General features: G+C 49.3%; 2 protein-coding genes across 7 annotated transcripts in view; both read left to right on the forward strand.

Moving 5' to 3' along the window:
- Positions 1 to 10,082, forward strand: part of Shank3 (SH3 and multiple ankyrin repeat domains 3) — a 58,932-nt gene extending 48,850 nt beyond the window's left edge. For 2 of the 4 annotated variants that reach the window (XM_051189659.1, XM_051189663.1), the window contains one exon: positions 7,620 to 10,082. In XM_051189659.1, the coding sequence (XP_051045616.1) occupies positions 7,620 to 8,208 (589 nt within the window). In that variant the 3' untranslated portion in view covers positions 8,209 to 10,082. Of the gene's footprint in view, positions 1 to 4,943; positions 5,061 to 6,640; positions 6,669 to 7,619 lie in introns of all 4 variants that reach the window. The other 2 variants (XM_051189662.1, XM_051189660.1) reach the window with 2 other exon arrangements.
- Positions 10,083 to 15,003: 4,921 nt separating this feature from the next.
- Acr (acrosin) lies at positions 15,004 to 21,118 on the forward strand. 3 transcript variants are annotated; one of them, XM_051189664.1, is made up of 5 exons: positions 15,004 to 15,144; positions 16,024 to 16,230; positions 16,435 to 16,718; positions 19,664 to 19,809; positions 20,366 to 21,118. In XM_051189664.1, exons 1-5 carry the CDS (start codon positions 15,068 to 15,070, stop codon positions 20,963 to 20,965), a joined length of 1,314 nt encoding a protein of 437 aa, XP_051045621.1. In that variant the 5' UTR covers positions 15,004 to 15,067; the 3' UTR covers positions 20,966 to 21,118. The 3 variants fall into 3 exon arrangements, with proteins under 3 accessions (XP_051045621.1, XP_051045622.1, XP_051045623.1); XM_051189665.1 differs by having other exon boundaries at positions 15,042 to 15,140; XM_051189666.1 differs by having other exon boundaries at positions 15,049 to 15,144; positions 15,964 to 16,230.
- Positions 21,119 to 22,575: the final 1,457 nt, after the last annotated feature.

Here is a 22,575-nt window from a genome sequence, read left to right on the forward strand (position 1 = left end):
CTCTCTATCTCATTCAGTCCCATCTCTCATCTGTCTGTGACACGGGTTCTCTTATCCACCCTCTATCTTTGTCTGGTCTTGCTTTGCTGTCTGAGGTAAAAGGCGTCTTAGTGCAGCTGCTCTCTGTGCCCATTTTGGCACAGGCAGTGGGACTGGGTGCCTATGAGACTTAGGTATGTCAGGAGGCCTCCCAGGACCCGTTGGAGGCCCTGCTGCAGGTTTGCAGGTTTACAATCTGGCTTCTAACCCAAGATGCCTCTGCTAGTAAGGATCTTTTCATGTTGTACTCTGGAGCTGCTGTTCTTTCTCAGCAGCTATTTGGCTCTGTGTCTACTGCCCCATGGCTCCATTTTGTTTCTCTTTCTGATAGTATGGCTGCCCCATATGGCTGGTGTCACCTCTCCTGGAGCAGCCTTCTGTCTTGCTTCCTTTTCGGCCCAGAGTACATTGATTGGTTCCTTTTCTTTAAGGACTTCATACAAATTTATGTTGTGCCCTAGAAACATTTGTCTTGTGGCACCTCCCAGGACCCTTAAATATAGACTCCTGGACGTGATTTATAACACTCCATCACGAAGAGTTGCAAATCACACCATCTTCTCTCTAGCCTTTTTTCCTTTCTTGTCATGTCTGCCTCTCCCCCCCAGTGATGGTGAGGGTAGGGGGAGGTTGCTGATGTGGGGTCTGGGTGCTGCTAAGGTTGTTGCTATAATTTTGTAGGCAGAAGCTGCCTGAGCCCTGGGTTGACCCCCTTCAAGTCCTTTCTGGGGAATCTTCCTGGGGCTCCCTTGTGGACTGCATGGGTTCTTGTGCCAGCTGCCAGCCTCTTGTATATGTTTCTCAAGCTGCTTCTGCCTGTGCTCCAAGGTTCCCATATGCTGAGTTTGGGTGTGAGGCCACTTCCTGATTCCTCACTCTTTTTTTCTTAGATGCCCTTCACTGGCAGCTGTGGAAGACAGGGGTTCACAGAGTGGTGATGAGGGCACAGCTTAAGAACTGCAGGTCTTATTCAAGGGGCCTGCTTTTACATTCTTTCAGTTTAGGATCCACAAGATTAATGGGAGCTTGAGACATGTTCACATTGCCTCTGCTGAGAGGTTCAGGGACATTCATGGCATTCTAGTGGCTCATTCTTAGGCCTTCTCCCTTTTTGGCCTCTTCTAATTCTTAGCCCAATTTGAAAGCCCTTCTCAGTAGTTCAGTGGTGAAGGCACCCTTGGAGTGAGCATGGTGGATATGGACCAGTCAGGATGAGTGGCTGGGGTCCCAGGTTTATCTTCAGAACTGGACCCTCAAAGATAGGAGGTACCCTGATACAACCTCAACTGGACCCTTTTCTTCCTTCTTTGTCTTTCTGCCCACCACCAGCCCTTCCTTCTGCTTCTTTCTGTCTCTTTTCTTGATTACGGTTATATATAGCATACTGTTTAGCCTGTTGCAGGGCCTCAGTAAACATGTATTAAGCCAATAAAAGAAGGGAGTTTTAATGCAAGTGCTGTATTGTCACTTGAAATCCAAAAGGGTGCCCTAAGGCAGATTCATGGGATGACAGATGGGCAAAGATCTCTTAGGTTTCTACACCGTAATTTCACATAGCAGAGGTAGACTTGTGCTGTATAGCGGTTACTCATGACATTTTTTTAGATCTATAAGTAATAAATTATACTGAGTGTTCAGTCTGCTTGGTGCCACTGAACTGCTTTTACCCTGTGTTTCATTCTGTTCCCACTCACTTTTTCCTATCTTTTGGGCCCCTTATTTTTGGGTTTGTTTTTGGAGACAGGGTCTTGCTATGCAGTCTGAGCTGGCTTCAGTTATCCTACTTGTGTCTCCTCAGTATGAGCTATCACTTCACCATACCTGGGTGAAACAACGGCCACCCGGAGTGTGTCCTCCTGCCTACCACAGTGCTTTCCTTTCTGGCTGCGGGCATGGCGCACCTGTGGCTTTGTGAACATCTAGCTTATTTCAGACCTGGTCTTTTGTCTGGTCTTTGTGGACACTCTGGCTTTGATGTCTATTGGGGCTCTACCTCAGCACTGGCCTTGTAAGCCAGTGGGGGCTGGAATCTAGTGTTTATGTCTGTCTTTGGGATAAAATCACTAATGGGCCTTTCTCTTAGAGAAGTGTCTAAAGTATGTGACATTTTGATGTCTAGATTGACTGTGTCCTTCTCAGGATCTGACCCAGAAGAGGTTGCACCCTTGAGCCGCATCTTTGGTCTGTGTGTGGTTCCCGAGTTTTACCTACCAGGCTCATCTGTCTCTTCTTTTCATGGATTCCATCCAGAAGGAAATGGCCCTTTGTCTACTTTCTTTACAGATGACTTAGTCCAGGCAGTGATGTAGTCTAGCTATGGGTGCTCAACATCCTGAGCTTTTTGAAGATGAGTTAAATGTCCCTGTGTATCTTGGGACAAAAGCTCAGTAACCTGTAGATCAGCGCATTTACTCTGGGGCCGTTGTTGGCATCTGGGTTGAAGCTAGAAGGTGTGTTGTTCTTGGTGCTACTGCTGAAGTACAGGTCTATGTTCCCACCTGTACTTCACTTCAGGTTGCAGGTCTGGCCCCCACCTGACAGTTCCTTATGTCTGAGAGGGCCTGACTTGGATTGCATGTTATTTGTTCATCGCTGAAAACCCAACTTTGGACTTCACAACTTACTGTGGAGCTACCCCTGTCTGTCTTGAGACCCACACCTGTCTCCAAATTCCACTTCTCTTCTGAGTCTCGTGTTTGGACTTGAATTTTATGTGTGGCTTGAAACCTACAGCAATGCCATTTTGCCTTGGCTTTCTGTGGGAGGCATTGGTGCTGGGGAATGAACACAGGGCCTTGTGCATATGAGGCACGTGGTCAACCACTGAGCTACATCACCTGCTTTGTTTTTATTGAGATATGGGACCTTTCTTTTTTTTTAATGTTTATGTGTGTGTGTACATGTGTACACATTTTATGGTGTACATGTGAAAGTCAGAGGACAGCTTTAGGGGAATCTATATTTTCTTTGCACTTTGTGGGTACTGAACTTAGGTCATCAGGCTTGGCTGCAAGTGCCTTCACCTACTGAGCCATCTCACCAATCTGAAATAGGCTTTCTATATAGTTTAGGCTGGTGTTGAACTCGTTGTGTAGCTCAACTTGGCTTTAAGCCTAAGATCCTCCTACTTTTGAACTCCCAAGTGCTGGAATCACAGGTGTGTGCTGTCATGACAGCTGCCTCAATTTTCACATCTGTTTAAAAAAAAAAGTCATGGTGAAATAGCTTTTGAGTAATTTGCTGTACTTCTGAGTGCTTTCTTTCCCCCCACATGCTTGTGTGTGGGTGGTCAGAGTATGCCCTGTTCTTTAGACCTGTTGAGGTCACTAATGAGATCTCAAAGAAGACCCATTTTCTAATTAGGTTGCTCTACAAAGCCCTGCCCTGTCTGTTTGATATAGGTCCTGCCTTTGTGTTAAAGATATGGACAAAGCCTGTGTGCTGGGGCAACCATACATGAAGGTTTTTGAGTTCAGTTGGAAACTGGGGACAGGATGCATTGTGTCCTTCAGATCAAATGCATGAGGTCACATGCAGATGCATCCTCAAAAGTCCCAAACTCGGCTAGGGAACAGAAAGAGATCATAAGACATAAGGTCCCTGGGTATATCAATGTTGGACTGGCCAGGTGTTGAGAAGTGAGGCCAAGGCATCAGAGAAGACTCCCGGAGAATCTTTGGAGTCCTGCTTGGTCTGTGTTGCTATTAAGAGTTGTCCTGTAATGAGGCCTCCAAAGTCCATGGGCCTAGACCTGACCCACATGAGTGCAAAGGCAGGAGGCCTGAGGTACAGGCCAGGACTGGGTATGAACCATTTCTTGCCTGTTGGTACCAGTAAACTGACAGAGGTAAGGCAGTCTCAGGAGAAGGATGCTGTGGTGTTTTTGTAGGGTGACATCTTTTTGTCAGTGTGTATAATATTCCCGAGTGTGTGCCAGGTTCCAGGGACCAGGGAAAGCTTTGAAGGAGGAAGTGAAGGGCTGGGATGTAGCTTGGTGGTAGAGGGCGTGTCTCAGATGCATGAGGCCTGTGTTCTATCCCTAGCAGAGAGAAAGGGAGAGGGGGAGGAGGAAGAGGAAGGTGAAAGGAAAGGAGGGTGGAAGGTAAAGGACCTGAAACTATGAGGGGCCTGGACTCCAGTGATGAGGCAGACCTGGGTTAATGTGAGGAATTGGTGACATTCGCCCAAGATAAAAAGGTAGAGGAGCTGTTCACTGAGGCAGGGTTGGGCATCCTGTGTGTTAAGAGGTGTTTGGAGATCCCAGTGGAAACTTGGAGCTCAGAAGAAAACGACGGGTTCTCACATATGGCATTCCTTGGGTTTATTAGTCATAGCATAGAATGGGGGTAGATGATATGGCCTCAGAAAGTACAGATTATGAAAGAGTGTGAGCTAGGAAATCCAGGAAGGGAGATGCCAAGGAAAGGGTTCCTCCAAGGAAACAGATGAACAGGTCAGCCAGGGGGCCCTTGCCTACAGCCTTGATGATGGTCAGGAGCAAAGGTCAGATCTTACTGGCTGGGAGTTCCTGGGAGCAAGGTCTTAGAGGGTATGCCAGCCTGGAGCACTTTGGAGGGTAGCAGATGCTGTGAGGTGACCTTGTGGTGGATGCAGCCTGATCATTAGGTGGTGGGTTGGTTAGCTATTAGTGGCAATAGGCAGAGATAAGTATGCAGAGATGTGTGTAAACGTGTTGAAATCAGATTTGCACACTATTGGGGTTTCTACCCTGGGGACAACGTGGGTAATGCTCTTCCCCAAGAGGTGGGCAGGGGACAGACACTGATACTTTGGCTATCCCTTCCTGTACACACCCTCCTTGGGCTTTTCTTCTAGGCCTCCCAGCATCTCCAACACTGGTGGAGGTTGTTGAGATATATGTCGGTCCCTCTCTCTACTCCCAGGCCACTGGCTACAGACTCTTGTTTCCAGACCCTGGGTGCCTCTGAAGCCAGTTTGCCCTCAGCCCAGACCTCCGGTCACCCCAGCCAGGAAGGAAGTCTTTGATGCTATCCAGACAGGTATAGCTACTTGGCTTAGCTTAGACTTTTGGACCCAGACTCTCCTCTGATCTCTGCTTGAAGCTCCCCCTGTACTGCCTGACAGCTGTTTTGTAGCCTCCAGTTTAGCAGTGTGACGCTGAAACCTAACCCTTGGGGTAGATCTTGTGTAGATGTCTATGCTGTGACACAGATGCCTGGGCTAGAGTCAGCATGAATTCAGGGGGACAGACAGACAAGGGGACATACCTAACTTTGTTTTATTCCATGTGTGACCACAGTCTGAGCTCGCCATCTTACCTCTGTTGCTACCCCACTTCCCCCCAAAAGCCAAGATGGCTCCATGAGGCTAGGTTCCATAGGAGTGAAAGTTTCTTCTGGGGGCTTTGCCTGTTCCTTGAACACACTTCAGAGTTCTTGGAATCTTTGTGTTGCAGGCACTGTCTGGCTTCTTCAGGGAACCCTGCCCTGGGTCTGAGCAGTTGGGAGGAAACAATAGGGACAGGTTGAGGGGAGAGCCAATAAAAGGGATGGCAATGAGGTCTCCAGGGAAGGGCTTGTCAGTGTGAGGTAGAAGTTGAAAGTTGCTTTAAGGGAACGTGTTAGTTAGCTTTCTCTTCTCTGTGACAGATTTTACCTCACAGGAACAACTTTGGTTTATACTTTCTGAGATTTCAGTCCATGGTTTTTTGACCCCATTGTTGTGGAGAGCATTATAATGGGGCAGTGGTGTGGATGTAGTGAAATCATTTCATGGCAGCCAGGAAGAAGGGAAAAGACGTCAAAGGAATAAGACCATCAAATTATGAATTTATCAGTGTTGTTGTGATCATTATCATTGATTTTTCTGGGGGGTGGAGGGCAGAGTTTCAACATGTAGCCTTGGCTGGTCTGGAGCTCACTCTGAAGACCAGGCTGGTCTCAAACTCACAGAGATCCGCCTGCCTGTGCCTCCTGAGTGCTGGTATTAAAGGTGCATCCACCATAGCCAGTACCCATTACCCATTAGTGTATTGATTCATTGAGTAGGCTAGAGCCCTGGTGATCCAGTTACCTCTCAATGATTGGACCCACCACTGTACTCTCAAAACAAAAGCCTTTTAGGGGAATATTGCATAGCTGAAATATAACAAGGAGAGAGAAGTGTGGAGGGGACTCTGGCTGGTGTGGACTAGGCATTGCTGATTCTGTGCCAAGTGGGTAGGAACTTAAGGCCAGTTTAAGAAAGAAGGCAATGTGGGGGTAGGGGATGAGATGGCAGCTGGAGAGGTTAGTCAGACAGCAGAGAGGCTATCAGACTGCTAGGCACTGCTAAGCAACACTTAGCAACACATGGCACAGTGGAGAGAGCCCAAGAGCCACTCCAGGGCAGGCAGATCAGACTCCACCTAGCCTAGCTCTCCTAGGCACTTTCTATTCCCCAGTACCTCTACATAGATGTGCCTTACCTTCTGAGTTCCAACCTCCATAGAGTGTCCCACAGGGGTCCCTGAACCTGGCTGCCCATTGTGTGGTTGTGACTGAAGGCATTGTGGGCCTGCTAACACTCTCTCTCATTGCTCTTTTCTGCCCATCTATCTGCATGTGGCTGCTCTGTCTAGCTGCGCGGTGGTCCCGAGTGCCGGCTGTGTAAGTGAGCATGCCCATCCCATGCCTCTCACAGACCACATGCTGTGCCTGGCCGCCCCTGGTTGCTCTGCATGGCTGTGTGGGGCTTTGGTGCTACTGACAGCTACTGAGACTGTCCTTGGCCATAGTAAGGGGTAGAGATGGGAAGGCTATGGGAGTAGGCTTCCTTTAGACTGGCCACCTCAGGCTGGCATCCCCTCCAGCCAGGCAAGCTGAGGCAGGGCTGGATGTCCACGATACTGCCAGGTGAGGATGGGAATTGAGGTCCCATTTGCCTTGTGTGTCTGCCTATGTGCTACCGCATTCCTGTCATTACTGCTGCATGTTGGCGGCACATGTAGTCACCATTGCTGCTGTGGTGTGCTCTTCTGTGCAGGGAGATTGCCTTTCTGTTTATGGTGTGCTGTTGCCTCAACCTCTTGTGGGTGTGAGCCTTATCTGGTGTTTGTCTCCAGTGTTCATGGACCTGTTTTGTCTTGTGCCACTGCCAGCCTTTACCATGACTCGGCTATCCCTGAAACAAACTGGCCTAGGTTTTCTGGGTCTGTTTATGCTTGAGAACAGACCTTTATGAGGGGAGTGGTCAAGATGTTGTTCTAATCTTACAGTCCAGAGCATCTGTGGATGGAACCCATGCCTAGAGACTGTTAGAGGCTGGCAGGGAAGGGCAGGCTGCTCTTGTCCATGAGAAACTTTCCTTTGGTGAACTTCCCTTGGGGCCTCCATGGAGTGCTGTGTGGGTGACTAGTCTTACTCCTTAGATTCTGGTCAGTCTAAGAATTCCCCAGATCAAGGCACAGGCCAGGATGTTTTTGGTTTTTATCTTTGGATTTCTAAAAAAGAGTGACCACAGGATATTCCTCCAGCCCTGGTCCTCCTGGCTCTGCTCCCCTCTGTCCACCCCTTTACTTTCCACCCCTCACCTGGCCCTCACCCACTCTCCCTCCGCAGGCTCTTCAGCAGCCTCGGTGAGCTGAGCACCATTTCAGCGCAGCGCAGCCCCGGGGGCCCGGGCGGAGGGGCCTCCTACTCGGTGCGGCCCAGCGGCCGGTACCCCGTGGCGAGACGAGCCCCAAGCCCAGTGAAGCCCGCATCGCTGGAGCGGGTGGAGGGGCTGGGGGCGGGCGTGGGAGGCGCGGGGCGGCCCTTCGGCCTCACGCCTCCCACCATCCTCAAGTCGTCCAGCCTCTCCATCCCGCACGAACCCAAGGAAGTGCGCTTCGTGGTGCGAAGTGTGAGTGCGCGCAGCCGCTCCCCCTCGCCATCTCCGCTGCCCTCACCTTCTCCCGGCTCTGGCCCCAGTGCCGGCCCGCGTAGGCCATTCCAGCAGAAGCCCCTGCAGCTCTGGAGCAAGTTCGATGTGGGCGACTGGTTGGAGAGCATCCACTTAGGCGAGCACCGAGACCGCTTCGAGGACCATGAGATCGAAGGCGCACACCTGCCTGCGCTCACCAAGGACGACTTCGTGGAGCTGGGCGTCACACGCGTTGGTCACCGCATGAACATCGAGCGTGCACTCAGGCAGCTGGATGGCAGCTGACGCCCCACTCCCTCTCCCGTTCCTGCTGCGCCCTGCCGGCAGGGCCCCCACCCCTATTCCAGGCCGCAGGCTCGGCTCGCCCCCTACCACGGCGCCCCGGGCCAGGAATGTTGCATGAATCGTCCCGTTTGCTGTTGCTTGGAGACTTGCCCTGTACATTGCTTAGTGCCCTCCCCTGCCGCTGAACCCCACCCAGCACACAGTAAGGGCGCGGACCAGGGGGACTGGGTGGAAGGGGGTTAGGGCAGGGTGCTCTGGCCTGACCACCTCCTTCACAGCTCCTGGTGGCCATTCTCCCAGAGGGGGAACTTAGTCCAGCATGCGAGGTCAGGACACACCTTGGTGACTCGGGGGGGAGGGGGGAGACATTGGGGTTCTCGATGGGGGCAAGGAGCCCCTTGTTTTACATATTTTAATCCACTCTATATTTGGAACGAGAAAAGGAACAAATATCTCTGTCCGTAACAGTTCCCACCCTCCTCCCCTCTAGTCCTCTCGCTGGTCCCGCCACAGCTGCCCAGTCTTCCATCTCCGGCCCCTCACTGCCACCCCATACAGGGCAGGGGACACTCCAGCTGGCCTGGGGTTAGCCAGGGTCCTGGCAGCCCACCCTGGGGACCCCGGCTCAGCTCCCTTCCCTCGCTGAGCTATAGTATGCCCCACCCACCCTTTAGGTGCTGCTCAGGGGGACGGGTGGCAGGCATTGCCTGCTGGGCACTAGCAGGGCCAGGTGGCCTGGGAGATTATTGCCCTGGGGCTGGGCCCCGGTAACCCAAACCCCAGCCATCATCTTCACAGGGTCTCTCCCAAAGGAGGGGTCTAACCTTTCCACTTCTTGGGCAACTACAGCAGAGAAGCCTCCCTGCCTCGCACCCCAAAGACTCCCCATTCCTGCTCTGTGTGTGTGCCACATGTGTGTGCACGCCTGTGTGCTTGTGAAAACTGGGTGTGGCTGAGTGCATGGGTGCCTGATTGTGGAGTGGTCCCCAGGGGCTGTTCTGGATGGGTGGGAGGTTGCAGAAGCTCGCACAGGGTGCATGCATGGGTGTGTGCCTGTGAAAGTGCCCTGTCTTCTCCAAAGAAAGCTGCTCTCGGTCAGTCCGGTCGGGTTGTGCTGTTTCCTCAGCCGGTTCTGCCCGAGCCTCACTCAGCTTAAGCAGGGTTTCTTGGTGAATCCTGTCAGCTTCAGGAGGCCTCAAGGGCCCCCTGCAGGCCGTACCCTCTTTGGGCTTCTAGAGAGATTGTGGGGACCACTAATATCAGGCCACAACAGCCCTTGGAGAGAGGCAAAGGCTCCTGAGGGTACCCTGGCCCCCTTACTGTGACTCCTCACACTCAGCAATGACCTGTGGGGTGGGGGGCCCTGGGGCATTTTTAAACATAGGGTTTGGAGTCTGGACTAAGCTCCATCCACGTCACTCACAAGTTTCTGTTTCTATTTCTAGCTTTTTTTAATAAAAAATAAAAAAAAGACAGAAAACAGATGTTTTCATGGCCCAGGGGCTTGGCACGCCGGTCTGTGCTGGCCCACCGGCCCCATTCCCTAGACAGAGTCACACCCACTAATCCTTTCGCCAACAGACCAGGTCACACACACAGCAGCAGTCACTGTAACAGACTGCCACATACACAGTCTCACATTTGCCTGTGGGTTTTTGGTTCTGTTCAGTTTGGGTTTTTAACTTACAGGGTCAGTTCTGCTTCAACCCCCCTTTTGTATGGAGTTCCATCTGGGGGCTTTCACCCCCTGCTCCAGTCCTGAGGCCTCCTGACCCTGACGTTGTGATACACCCCACAGAGATCTATGTTTCTTATATTATTATTATTAATAATAATTATTATAATATTATGTAATAAATTTATAAGAAATGAAACCATGTCTCGGTTGCTTGCTTAGGGTTAGGGAGTGGACAAGTCACACAAGCCTACAGCCTTGACCCAGTGTACTGTCGACTCAGCAGTATTATGTGGCGCAATCCTTTGTAGGTCTTCCTGTTAGACCAGCCTCCTCTGGACTGCTAGACCCTGGCTGAGGCTTTGTGCAGATTGTTTTAACACCTCACTTTAAAAATATTTATTTTTATGCCTGTCTACGTCTGCGTAAATGTATGCCACTTGTGTGAGAATGCCCTTGGAAGCTAGCTGGCACTTGGGACAGTTGTGAGCTCCCTCCGGTGTGGGTGCTGAGAACCAAATTCCAGTGCTCCTCGAGGGCACACAGTGCTCTCACCGGCAGAGCCATCTCTCCAGCTCTGGGTGACAACCCCTAGACTGATGGTCCTCTGAGATCCCTGTGTCACTTCTTTACCCTCTGGTGCTGGAAACGGGACCCAGGCCAGTACTTTGCCACTGAAAGTACACCCCACCCCACTTTTAAACCTAAGATTGGAAACCATCTTTCAGTGTCTAGTTGCTTATAAAATCTACTTTAAATATCCAATCCCACACCCTCTCCACTGTGCTCATCCGTGACTGCTGTGTTTAGTCTCACTCCCCCTGGGTTGATGATGCAGTAGGCTCCATTCCTACTTCTGTCTGTGCGCTCCCCCCCCCCCCCCAGCGCAGATGGCAAGTGCCCTTCTAGCCTTTCCTATACTTTCCCTCGCCTGTCTGGGGCTGGCCTGCTGCTCCTGGCTTTGCTCTAGTCCTTGACTACTGTGGAGGCACTTCAGGGCTCACTGTCTACTCACCTTCACTTCCTGCCTAGGTTGGCCACCCTTCACCACTCTTCCTGGGTGTGTGCTACTCCCCGCTTCCCAGGAGCTCTCCTTGTTTGGCTTTTTCCAGAGTTCATGTTGGATCCTCACAGCTCTTGGTATTGTCTCAAATTAGAGGAAATTGTTGCTTCTCACCTTGGGTTATCTCTACTCCCTATCTCTACTCCCTCAAAGGCCCGAGCTGGCTTCTCAAGGCTGTGACGTTGCCCTTTTCCTGTTACTCTGAGCCATGCACTAAACACGGACTTGACCTTCAAGGACACGGTTACAGGCAATGTGAGCAGCTAGCTGTCACTAGCCAGTCACATGGCAGTGAGCCCACACTTTGTGGCAGTGGGACAGGTGTCTAGCCAGGAGCACAGCCAGGAGGGCAGGCAGACAGATCCCACTCAGAAAGAAGTTGGAGAGAGAGACAGAGAAGTGATCAAGAGATGGAACATGCCTAAAGGGAGGAGCTCCAGAGAGGCAAGCGGGTTAGTGGCTCAGGCAACATGAACAGGGATGGCAGATTCTAAAAGTCATGTCTGGGTCAAGGGTAGGGCTAGGAAGGAGCTGGTTAGGAAATTGGGGAATAAAAGTAATCCCAGATGACAGGGGAGCCCCCTAGGCCTCCTTACCCAGGGAAAGAAAGAGTCCCAGGTAGCTTCAGGGAGCAGATGAAGATCTGGTGGCCTAAAGTCATACTTACTTTGAAATGCCTGTGCTTCCTTGAAACTTAATGACAAATTTAAACTTGGTTGGGCAATGTACCTCACTAGTCACTGTAACGCCAGGGCAGGTACCAGGCTTATAGCCCATTCTAGAATTGGAGCAGGCTCATTCTGCAGTTCTTGTAATCACCTAGGATGTAGACACTAGATCTCCAGAGTCAGCCCTTCCATGCTTCTCGTCTCCTGTCTCTCTCTCTCCCGCCCCCTGTGTGTGTGTATACACACATATATTTGGTTTTTTGAGACAGGGTCTCTCTGTGTAGCCTTGGCTGTCCTGGAACTTGCTTTGTAGATCAGGCTGGCTTCCAACTCACAGAGATCCACCTGCCTCTGCTTCCCTACTGCTGGGATTAAAGATGTGCACCACCTCCGTCCAGCTAACTTCTTAAATATTTTAAACTAGGTAACTATCTTCAATTTTAAAGTTATGTTCAACACATTCACCTTACATGCTAAGTAGTTATAAGGCCGTGATGCCACAAAATTGCATATATAAACATTTAAAATAAAAACTCCCTTTTAAGTAATTATGGGTTTAAATACAGGGCAGAGGCCCCATCTCTGGGGGCCCCATCAGGCAATTGGGCCACTTGTCCCCCATATGCCAGCAGAACAGATGAGCTGTAGTGAAAAGTAGAGAAAGCAAATTTAACCAAGTGGCATATTGGGAAGGGGAACCAAGTCTGGGGCTCTGACATGAACTTGTTTATGTGGGGCAGTAGGCAAGAAGCATGTATATTAAGCAGGCCAGCTCAAGTCTGGGTTATCCACTGGATGGATCACTGTCTCAAATTTAATTCCGAGGAGGCAAAAGAAGTACTTAATATTGATGGAAGCAAAGTAAAGATAAAGATTCTCATAGCATGGTGATTATTCCCACTTTAGGGCATGGCCTTACCATCACAGATACGTTTTTTCTTTGATGAGTGGTGTGTGCAGGGCTTTGCTGTATGGAGCACCCAGGGTGGCTGTAGGCTTAAAATAATGACTGGGGACCTTCAGGGGCCCTTTTTGGGGGTCTGGAGCAAGACAATATAAAACTGACAGTAAGAGGCTGGGAAGATGGGTCAGTGGAAAAAGTATGTCACGAAAGCAGGAAGACCTGAGTTCCAACCTCCAGAGGCCATGCAAAGCTGGTACAAGAGCAGGTGCTTGTAATCTCAGTGCTTCTATAATGAGAAGTAGGAGGCAGGGACAGGTTCCTAGAAGGTTGTTGGCCAGCTGGTTTCCTAATATCCATAGTGGCAAACAACAAAAGGACTCTTAGACAAGGTAAGGCAAGGGCTGATGCCCAAGAGTATCCTCTGATAGTCATACATGTACTGGGGGCATTCAATTTCTTATACATAGCAATACACAACACACACACACACACACACACACACACACACACACACACACACACACACACACACACACACACAGGGCTCAGTGAATATTTGTGCCTTCAGCCTTGAAGGCTGAGATGAGGTAGGTACATATCACTGGTTTTTAGACACCAATTGATATCCCTATGGGCAGAGTTAGGCAGGTATCTGACCCAAAGTAAACAGACATAGAAAATGAAGACAGAGATGCTAGGCTTCCATTCTGCTTTTAGTTACCTTGTGGGCCCCAAAGCAAAAGCAGTTTCTAAATGTTTGTTATATTCACAACTTTATACCTATTAAAATTCTTTTAAAGTGCCTGAGTAAACTTTTATCTGTAAAAGTTTTATTATTATTATACTGATTTGTTATCTGCTGTACTAATAAGTTCATTCTTTTTTTTTTTTTTTTTGTTTTGTTTTTTGAAACAGGGTTTCTCTGTGCAGCCCTGGCTGTTCTGGAACTCACTGTAAACCAGGCTGGCCTTGAACTCACAGAGATCCCCCTGCCTCTGCCTCCCGAGTGCTGGGATTAAAGGCATGCACCACCATCACCATCTGGTGCCATTTCTTGTTTTTAAATCATATTATTGCATCTTTATTTTGTGTGTATGTGTGTTAGCTTGTGTGCATGTTGTGCCTATGAAAGTCAGCAGAAAACTTGTGGGAGTCCATTCTCTCCTACCTTCATGTGGGTTCTGGGATTGAACTTGGATCATCAGGCTTGGTGGTAGGTACCTTTATGCTGATCCATCTTGCTGCTCTCCAGTTCTTGACCACTTCCCAAGCCTTGGGGGCTGCTCATCAGGTAAAACCTGGCACCAATTTACAGTAATGGAAGCCTTCTAATACTCAGTGGTTAAGCTGAAACCTGTTAACTCTCAGGTTGGTGAGAAACGACAATTTAACTTTCCTATGGGGATGGTGAGACTTACTATCTAACAAAGGTTGAGAAAGAGGGACCTTACACTCTGATCCAGGACAGACAACCTGATACAGAGAAGAAACGTATCTTTGTGATCCAGATAAAAGCTCCCAGTGATGGTCAAATGTTCCTGAGAACCCTGAAGTTGACTTCTTTACGTTCAGGTTGAGGAGGGGTCATCTTATGACATATGACATACAGCCTAGGGAGGGAGATGTGACCTCCTAAAAGTTATATAAGGAAGTATGACATTTAGTTAGAGAAAATACCTGGAGAAATCAAGATCATCCCATACTCCAAGAACTCAACATGGGGGGGGGGGATAAAATGGCTTGGTGGGTAGGAGGGGGCATCTTGTGACAGCCCTTAAAGGGGCTGTCACCATTCTATCCTTTGGCAGGCTGGTGGAAACTTACACTCAGAGGAGATGAAGTCTTCTGACATTGCAGGGAAGGTGGAACATCAAAGTATGTGATGTTCATGTCATAAGATCTTCTGACTATATAAAAAAAGACACTTGATACGCAGACAGTGGTCTTGAAAATTCCTGCTGCTCATGTTTAGGTGAAAGTCACATGTGGCTGCAATTAGTTCAAAAGAAGAGACTGGAGACCTTCAGGAAACATTGTGATACTCAGCAGTGGACAGGAAGGTGGGCTTTGAAGTCATACGTCAAGGAAATTCAAAATGGCGATTACAAAGTGTTCTGATGACATACACTTCTCCCCTCACCATGTACCGCAGATCTGTCAGTCAGTGGAACCTGACTTCCCTTAGACCTGCACATACTGTATTACCTCATTACAGGAGGGCCAAGCTGCTGTGCAGTCCATGAGTCATTAGTGGCTCCGCCCCCAGAGAGCATATCCCCAACATTCATAAAGTGAGACTTCAGGAGACTCACCAAGGATGAACAAAGGTCTTAGGACAGAGCAAATGGGTTTCACATGAGTCCCTCAGCATCCTGAGGTAGGAGAGTTTACACAGGAAGTTGGGATGTCACTTCAGCATGAATCAGTTAATCAAGGAGGCCTGCCTGGCCTAACTGCTGAGGTGGGGGTGGGAGATCATCTTGCTGATTGGCCAGAAGGCCGTGGAGCTTTGTGAGGTCACAGCTTGCAGGCCAGGTTAGGGCAGGAGTATGGTAGAGATGCTCCTAACTGTCGTCGTGCTGGTCTTGGTAGTGTCTGTGGTTGCCAAAGATAACACCACGTGTGAGTAAGTGTCAGGGGCACCTTGGTGGGGGTAAGGGCATTTTGTGAGCAACAAGTCCTACCTAGACTCCCTTTGTCCATGGCTAGAATGAGAAGTAAGCTTAGCTGTAGCAGGCTCTGGATAGTCTCACAGTTCCCATGACCCACATCACCAACTCAGACCCTCCCTGCTTCCAGAACCATGATCTCAGAATCACTAGGCTCCCAGCTGCCCATGGTTTCCCAGAGAAAGAGACCCCTCACCCCTACCTAGCTCTGTTCCCACTGCTTCTCCAGTGACTGGCTTAATTGCCTTTCAAGCATTGGGTCCTAAACTTTAGGAGTCCCCGTCCTCCTATGGACAATTGAGGTAAATTGTCTTGTGCATGAATTCAAAAGTATCATACGCCATCTACCTGAACACTCTTCCTCCTAATGGACCCACAATGCAAACAGCTCCAGAACTATTGGGAGTCTTTCCACTGTGACACAGTTTCCAGAACTTCCCACTCAGGAATTGCACTGCTTCTAGTGTGACCCCAATGCTTGTGAACCACTGTATCTATTAGCTTGCAGCTACTTAGTGCTATAGCCCTAAGACCTCCTTAGTCATGTGACACTTGCTTAAGACTCCCATCCAGGATTGGCTCTTTAAAGTCACTACACCCCTCTGCCTCCATAGCATCGTTGACTACCACTATGTGCAGGGATCCCTCAGTATCTCTGGGGCCTGTATAGATATTTCCTGGAGACTGTGGCCTCTTGCATACCCACCCTTGATTGCCTCTCTTTCCCCACAGTTCCTCCCCATCTTTCCCAACCCTATGTCCCTGCCTCCCCCCAGGTGAGGTACAAAGACTGGATGCCTCTTCTGGGTTTGAGCAGTGTCCTGGTCTCTCCTTAGTGGCCCCTGTGGGTTACGATTCAGGCAGAACCCACAAGCAGGTATCCGGATTGTCGGAGGGCAGACTGCGCAGCGTGGGGCCTGGCCTTGGATGGTCAGCCTACAGATCTTCATGTCCCATAACAGCCGCAGGTACCATGCCTGTGGAGGCAGCCTACTGAACTCCCACTGGGTGCTTACAGCTGCACACTGCTTCGATAACAAAAAGTACGTGTGGGACTCAAAAGAGGGAGGTCTCCGGAATACTCCTACTGGAAAGGGACATTCCCTAGGGGCTATGCCCAGGGTTTCTGGAGCTCTGGGGCCACATGATCACCAGATTGTGGCAGGGCTTTGAGGGTCACTGTCACTACAGGGTTTTGTCTAGGCAGTCTGTAAATGAGAACGACTGGCTTACCTTTGTGCCCACAGAAAGGTCTATGACTGGAGACTGGTTTTTGGAGCACAGGAAATTGAATATGGAAGAAACAAGCCAGTGAAAGAACCTCTGCAGGAGAGATATGTGCAGAAAATTATCATTCATGAAAAATACAACATTGTGACAGAGGGGAACGACATTGCTCTCCTGAAGATCACTCCTCCAGTTGCATGTGGGAGCTTCATTGGGCCCGGCTGCCTACCTCATTTTAAAGCTGGTCCTCCCAAAATTCCCCAGACCTGCTACGTGACTGGGTGGGGATACATAAGAGAGAAGGGTGAGTATAGGTGGGGACTCCTTGGTGGGCACTGGCGCCCATTCTCCTTGCGGTCTTTTCATGGTCAGGGTCATGCATTGATGCATGGCTTAGCTGTTTTGGTTCTCATGGAATCACGAATAGAGCCTACCATAGGCCCTCTCATAACTGGAGAACACAGTGTGAGAGAAGCTGAGTTCAGTGTCTAAGATCATGGTGTCTTGAGTGTCAGAGGGCATGACTGGCAATAACCTACCTATAGAAAGGCCGAGTGGCAGGTATAGGTAGAGCCTTGACATACTCATAGCAAAGCTGTGTGTGTCTGTCAGCTGGAGGCCCAACTGCTAGACTACGGGCATTGGAAGCTAAAAACCGAAGCAGTATTTGCAAGAGACCTTTGGATATGGCTCTGTTGCCACGGAAGGGCTGGACTCTGGTGTTGAGCATCTCCAACTTCTGTGGTCTCAGGGATGCCTTAATTTACCTTCAGCAGCAGGTACCTAGGTACTTTTTTTTCTTCCTTGGATAGTCATAGGACCAAGACTCACCATTTCCTTCCAAGTAACTTGATGTTCTCTATGTAGACTGGGAAGGACGTGGGTAGTGGGTATAATTTTCTTTGGGTCATTAGTTCAAGGCCCTAGGAATTGTGCAGCAGATCTTTTATTCAAAGTGTGCCTTTTCCCTGGCTCGGACCTTTGCATGCACCGATGTTACCTGGCCCACATGACACCAGGTGAGTAGAGGAATGTCTTCTGTAGTAGACAGGCTGACAAGGGTACAGAAAATGTTTTAGAGTTGTTAATGACTCCAGAGTTATAGCCTGAGTCCCAGACAACCTCCCCACATCCTTAAATCTAGGGCCACTGGTGGTACCAGAAGTCACATGTCACATCCTGAAGTCACAACAACAGGCAGCAGGGCTTTGTCAGTGGGACAAGGCCAAAGAGCATGTGTTCCTTGTCATGGGCAGTGCTTTCAGCTTCCCATAACTGGTTGTACAGATTTCATCAGGGATGTGGAAATGTGGCTGAATTAGCTGAGCCGTCAGTTTCTTCATTGTTGTTGGAGAGTTTAAGCTTTCCAGTTCGGGGCAATTTAGTCATTTGGGGTGTACAACCCAGCCCCCCTTTTTAAATTTGGAATTCCTGCCCCCCTCAATCTTATTCCCTTTTCCTAGAGGTGTTCTCATTCTTTAAGGCAGTGTTTCTCAAACTGTAGGTCATGACTCTTCTGACAAACTTCTGTCTCCCAAAATATTTATATTATGATTTGTAATAGTAGCAAAACTACAGTTATGAAGTAGTAATGAAATAACTATGGTTGAGGGTGACCACAACATGAGGAACTGTGTTAGAGCATTAGGAAGGCTGAGAACCACTGCTTTAGAGGTTCACTGTCTGTCCTATCCTTCGGGGAAGGGGGTCTTAACCCTAGCTGCTTTATTTTTCGCTGGCCTTTGCTGGCATGTGATGGTAGCTATCTGAGCTCCCCAGTGGGTACCCCATCCCATCTGCTGGTGCCTGTGGCTCATAAGCATGAGGACACATGTTATTCAGCCCCGTCTTAGCTTCCCTCTGATCATACATGCAGTTTGTGTTCTTGTGGTCCTTGGGTAGCTGGTCTCTGGTTCTAGAATCCCCTTAAATTAGCGGGGGTATCTCTCATTTTTGTCCTGCAAACACATATTTCCTATAAAGGCCTCAGTCTTAAAAATCCCCAGGTCCCAAACTCCCATGGCCTGTTTATATGTGCTTCGCTCTGGGTCTGGAAGAGCTACCTAGCTATTGTTCCTTTCCCTGGGATTTTGAGTGCTTAAAGGCCTCTTATTTAAATTGTCTGGTATTGAGAACATTCTGTCTCAGAATATCTGGTTTCTCACAGTGAGGGCCATGACTTTCGGGACAACGGCCTAGGCCAGAGACCTAAAAAGTTCTCTTAATGGCTGGCCAGTTAGGGTTGGTGTTATTATAGTGCCACTCCCACCTCAGAAACAGTGCTTGTACAAACCTCTCACTGGTGGTTGGATGTGAGGAAAGGTGGATGTTCTGTTGAAAACGGAAAATGAAATAAAACATCCCCTGCACCCTCCCCAAATCCTAGGAAATATGTATTAAGCAGATGCCTCCTGCCTGCCTCCATACATTTCCTATCTCACCACCTGCAGTCACATGGTTGTCTTTTGCGTGTGCCTTGCATCAGGGTGTTGCACATCTGTGCTGCCCGTGACATACACACCCGCACTGCTGTGGGAGGGGGCTGTCAGAGGTGCCACTGTTAAGGGCCCTGCTGGCTGCATGTGATGAAGATGGCTGTGCTGGTTCTGTCAGATGCACGCAGGCTGTATGAGCTGAAGCATAACTGTGTCTTCCCTAACCACCCCCTGATAGGGTCTGTGGTAGTGAATGAGGCCCTGACTCAGCTCTCCTCTTTCAAAAATCTCCTCAAAGCAGATCTGAGACACATGGGAGGATCCCGTCTGAAGCTGGGTGGAGGAGTCCTAATGGAGGATAAAAAACAGGGAGGGTGACTTCTAGACATACAGTGGAGAATGAAAGGTGTGTCTCAGTCATGGGTGTGGAGAGGGGCAATCCTGGCCAAATTCTTGATGTAGGTGGGTGGTGCTCCAATCCCTCATCCAAAATGGGAGTAACAGGACCATGGACTTAGTGCTTGGCATATACTAGTTGTGTTTGTGAGAGCTACAACTAACTTCCACAGCCCCTCATCCATCATTAATCTAGGCATCATCTATCCTTCCTTTCTTCATCCAGGCAAACTCCTTTTACTTCTACCCCCACCTGCCCTTTCACTGTGCATTTCCTCCCCTTGAGTGTGAGGCGAGCCCGAGGGGTCTTTGTTTAACCACAGCATTAAATAGGATGGATGAAGGTTCATGGTGGGGAGGAGGCGGGGCTTTCTTCATGTCCTCCTTGAGCACTGACCACTGTGTGCCCTGGCTGCAGCCCCCAGGCCATCGCCTGTCCTGATGGAGGCACGTGTGGATCTCATTGACCTCGACCTGTGTAACTCAACCCAGTGGTACAATGGGCGTGTCACATCAACTAATGTGTGTGCAGGGTATCCTGAAGGCAAGATTGACACCTGCCAGGTAACTTCCTTCTGGTGCCCAGACCCCTGGGTCCCTCTAAGGATCATAGTCCCTGAGAAAACCTCAGTTTAGGCCCCTGTCATCATCCTCTCCTTACCCAAGGGCCCACTTCAGTGACTCCTCCCCTGGTACCCTTTTCCTAACATCCACCATCATAACTAGTATGGGGATGCTGTCTACCATCTGTCCTTACTGAGAACCAGTTATCACACTTGAGCATTTGATTCCAACATTAGCACACAGAATCCATTGCTCAAACCCAGTCCTTATAGTTTTCTTCTTCCCCAGAACACAAAGTACCCAAAGCCACTGTGTTTTTTGCATGCAGTTAAACTACATGCATGTACATGTGAGCTCATCTTATTGCAGGGCATCTCAGGACTGTCCCCCTGCCCTTCACATCCCAGTGGATATTGGTAGCTCTAACTTTACCAGTTGTATGTAAGGCAGCAGGAAACTATGTGGCTACAAGCATTGTTCTCCCACAGCCCCCATGACCCTTCTGGGAAGGGAGAGTGGCTCAGGCTGAAAGTGACCCCTCTGTCCTTCTGGACAGGGGGACAGTGGTGGGCCTCTCATGTGCAGAGACAACGTCGACAGCCCCTTTGTGGTCGTGGGGATCACGAGCTGGGGGGTAGGCTGTGCCCGTGCTAAACGTCCTGGAGTCTACACAGCTACCTGGGATTACCTGGATTGGATTGCTTCCAAGATCGGCCCTACCGCCTTGCACTTGATTCAACCAGCCACCCCTCCCCAGCCTACTACTACTCCGCCGCCACAGGTCGTCTCTTTCCACCCTCCTGCTCTTCACCCTCCTTGGTATTTCCAACACATGACACCTCGACCACCTCGGCCACGACCACTTCGGCCTCTGCTACACCGTCCATCTCCAGGCCAAGTCCAATCACCACTCTCACCCTTACCTCTACCCCCAACCCCAATGCAACCTGTACCCTTTACTTTTGGTACACATCGCACAAGACACCACACAACACTGTCTTTTGCCCAGCGTGTACAGCATCTAATAGAGGCCCTGAAGGTGAGAACTTACCCTATTCATGATCCCTCACATTACCGTGGTCCAATGAACTACCACCACTACTCCACGTTTGAGCCTCTCTCCAACAAACCCAGTGAGCCCCTCCTCCATTCCTGAGAAAAGAGAAATGAAATAAAGCATATATTTGTATATAAATATATATACATGAGGACATGCTTTCTGGACTTCCGTCTTCCCCAACTCCACCCAAACCTCCTTTCATCAAATTTACCCCCCCCTTCACTCTCCAATAAAATGAAATTGCTCATACTTTCATATTGGTTTTTTTAACATTGAATTTTAACGCTTGAATGAGGCAAACCTAGGCCATAGGCCAACGCATGGTCCTTATTCCATACTTAATGATGCTGGCAGGCGTTGTATGCCTCTGTTTATGTAACTGGAGAGTGGGATGAAAAAGATCTACCAGCTGAGCTGACAGGAAAAGAAGGGACAGGCTTCCACGAGGAGGCCATGTTCTCTTAATCCTATTATGGGACTGGCCCACAGAGATGCTTCTGTGTGAAAGGCCAGGCTCCTCAGAGCATAAGGAATGACAAGGCTGATTGGCAATCCAAACCAGTGTCTACCACCAAATAGCCTTCCTTGTGGCTGATCGAACCTCACCTGTTCAGGGTTATTACTGGCCTGCAGCTAATTTATTAGTTCCTGGATTCAAGCACATAATAACTTACTGGCTAAACACTAAACCTTTCCAGGACTATCATTGGTGGAGGGGTATCTGGAGTTTGGAATGGCTTTCTTACCATCATTAGATGTTTAAGAACATCTGTGGTAAGGGACAGAAACTAGTCTTTTTAATGTAAAAAGATTTACAGAACCAATAGGAAAGGGCCAGAAGCATTTTCAAGGGTCAGAGAGCCCAGAAAGTCATGGGCAAGGGCTGAAGTTTCTCAGAGTGGTTGTTGGATGCCCAGTTTAGGCATCAGACTTGCTCCACACGGCCTGAGGCTGGTGTTGGTCTTTAGCCAAATCATATTTGTTTGTAAAGCCCTGGGAAGGAAGTCCTGGTGGGCTCTGTTCTTCTGTTCACTCTGATAAAGAACCAAGCCTGGTGTTTGGATTAACTACTTGTGTTTTTAAAGATGGCAGGGCAGAGAGAGACAACACCTCTTGAAATCACAATGTGCTCAAGGTCATACTTTTGCTTTTTAGCTGTGCTGTTTGGAATTAGTATGAGTGTGAGACCACACTCTGACCCCTTTGTGTTAGGAATAAAAACCCAGTAGGATGTCTTCTGGGTATGCTTGCCTGCTTGATTTGATACAGTTATGTGCCCGTGTGCAGAAGTTAAACTTTGGATTGCATGGTCACTTTCTTGGGACCCCCAGACCTATTTCTAAAAGCCTGGCACCCAATGTGAGAGGCTCTTTCTCTGTGACCAAAGGTCCTGGGACCTGGTTCCCATCTTGGGAGATGCATCCTGCTGCCCGAGGCAGTGACCCTGGATATGGATACATTTCCAAGCTCCTGAATTAATGGAAACCCAAATTGGAAAATAAATCAGCAGTTGAGATAAGGGCCTCAAACGAGCATGGCGGCAACGAGGTAACTTCCATCCACAAACCAAGGTAAGAAAATTGACTATAGAATACTGTCATGCTGTTGGGTATTTTTTTGGAGGGTGAGAATATGACTGAGATGTCAGTCACAGGCTCCTTCAAAGTGGAAAAGTGAAGGTCCAGGGGGAACACAGGAAACCTCCA

This window comes from Phodopus roborovskii, unplaced genomic scaffold (genome assembly GCF_943737965.1).
Source record: "Phodopus roborovskii unplaced genomic scaffold, PHOROB, whole genome shotgun sequence".
Lineage (NCBI taxonomy): Eukaryota > Metazoa > Chordata > Mammalia > Rodentia > Cricetidae > Phodopus > Phodopus roborovskii.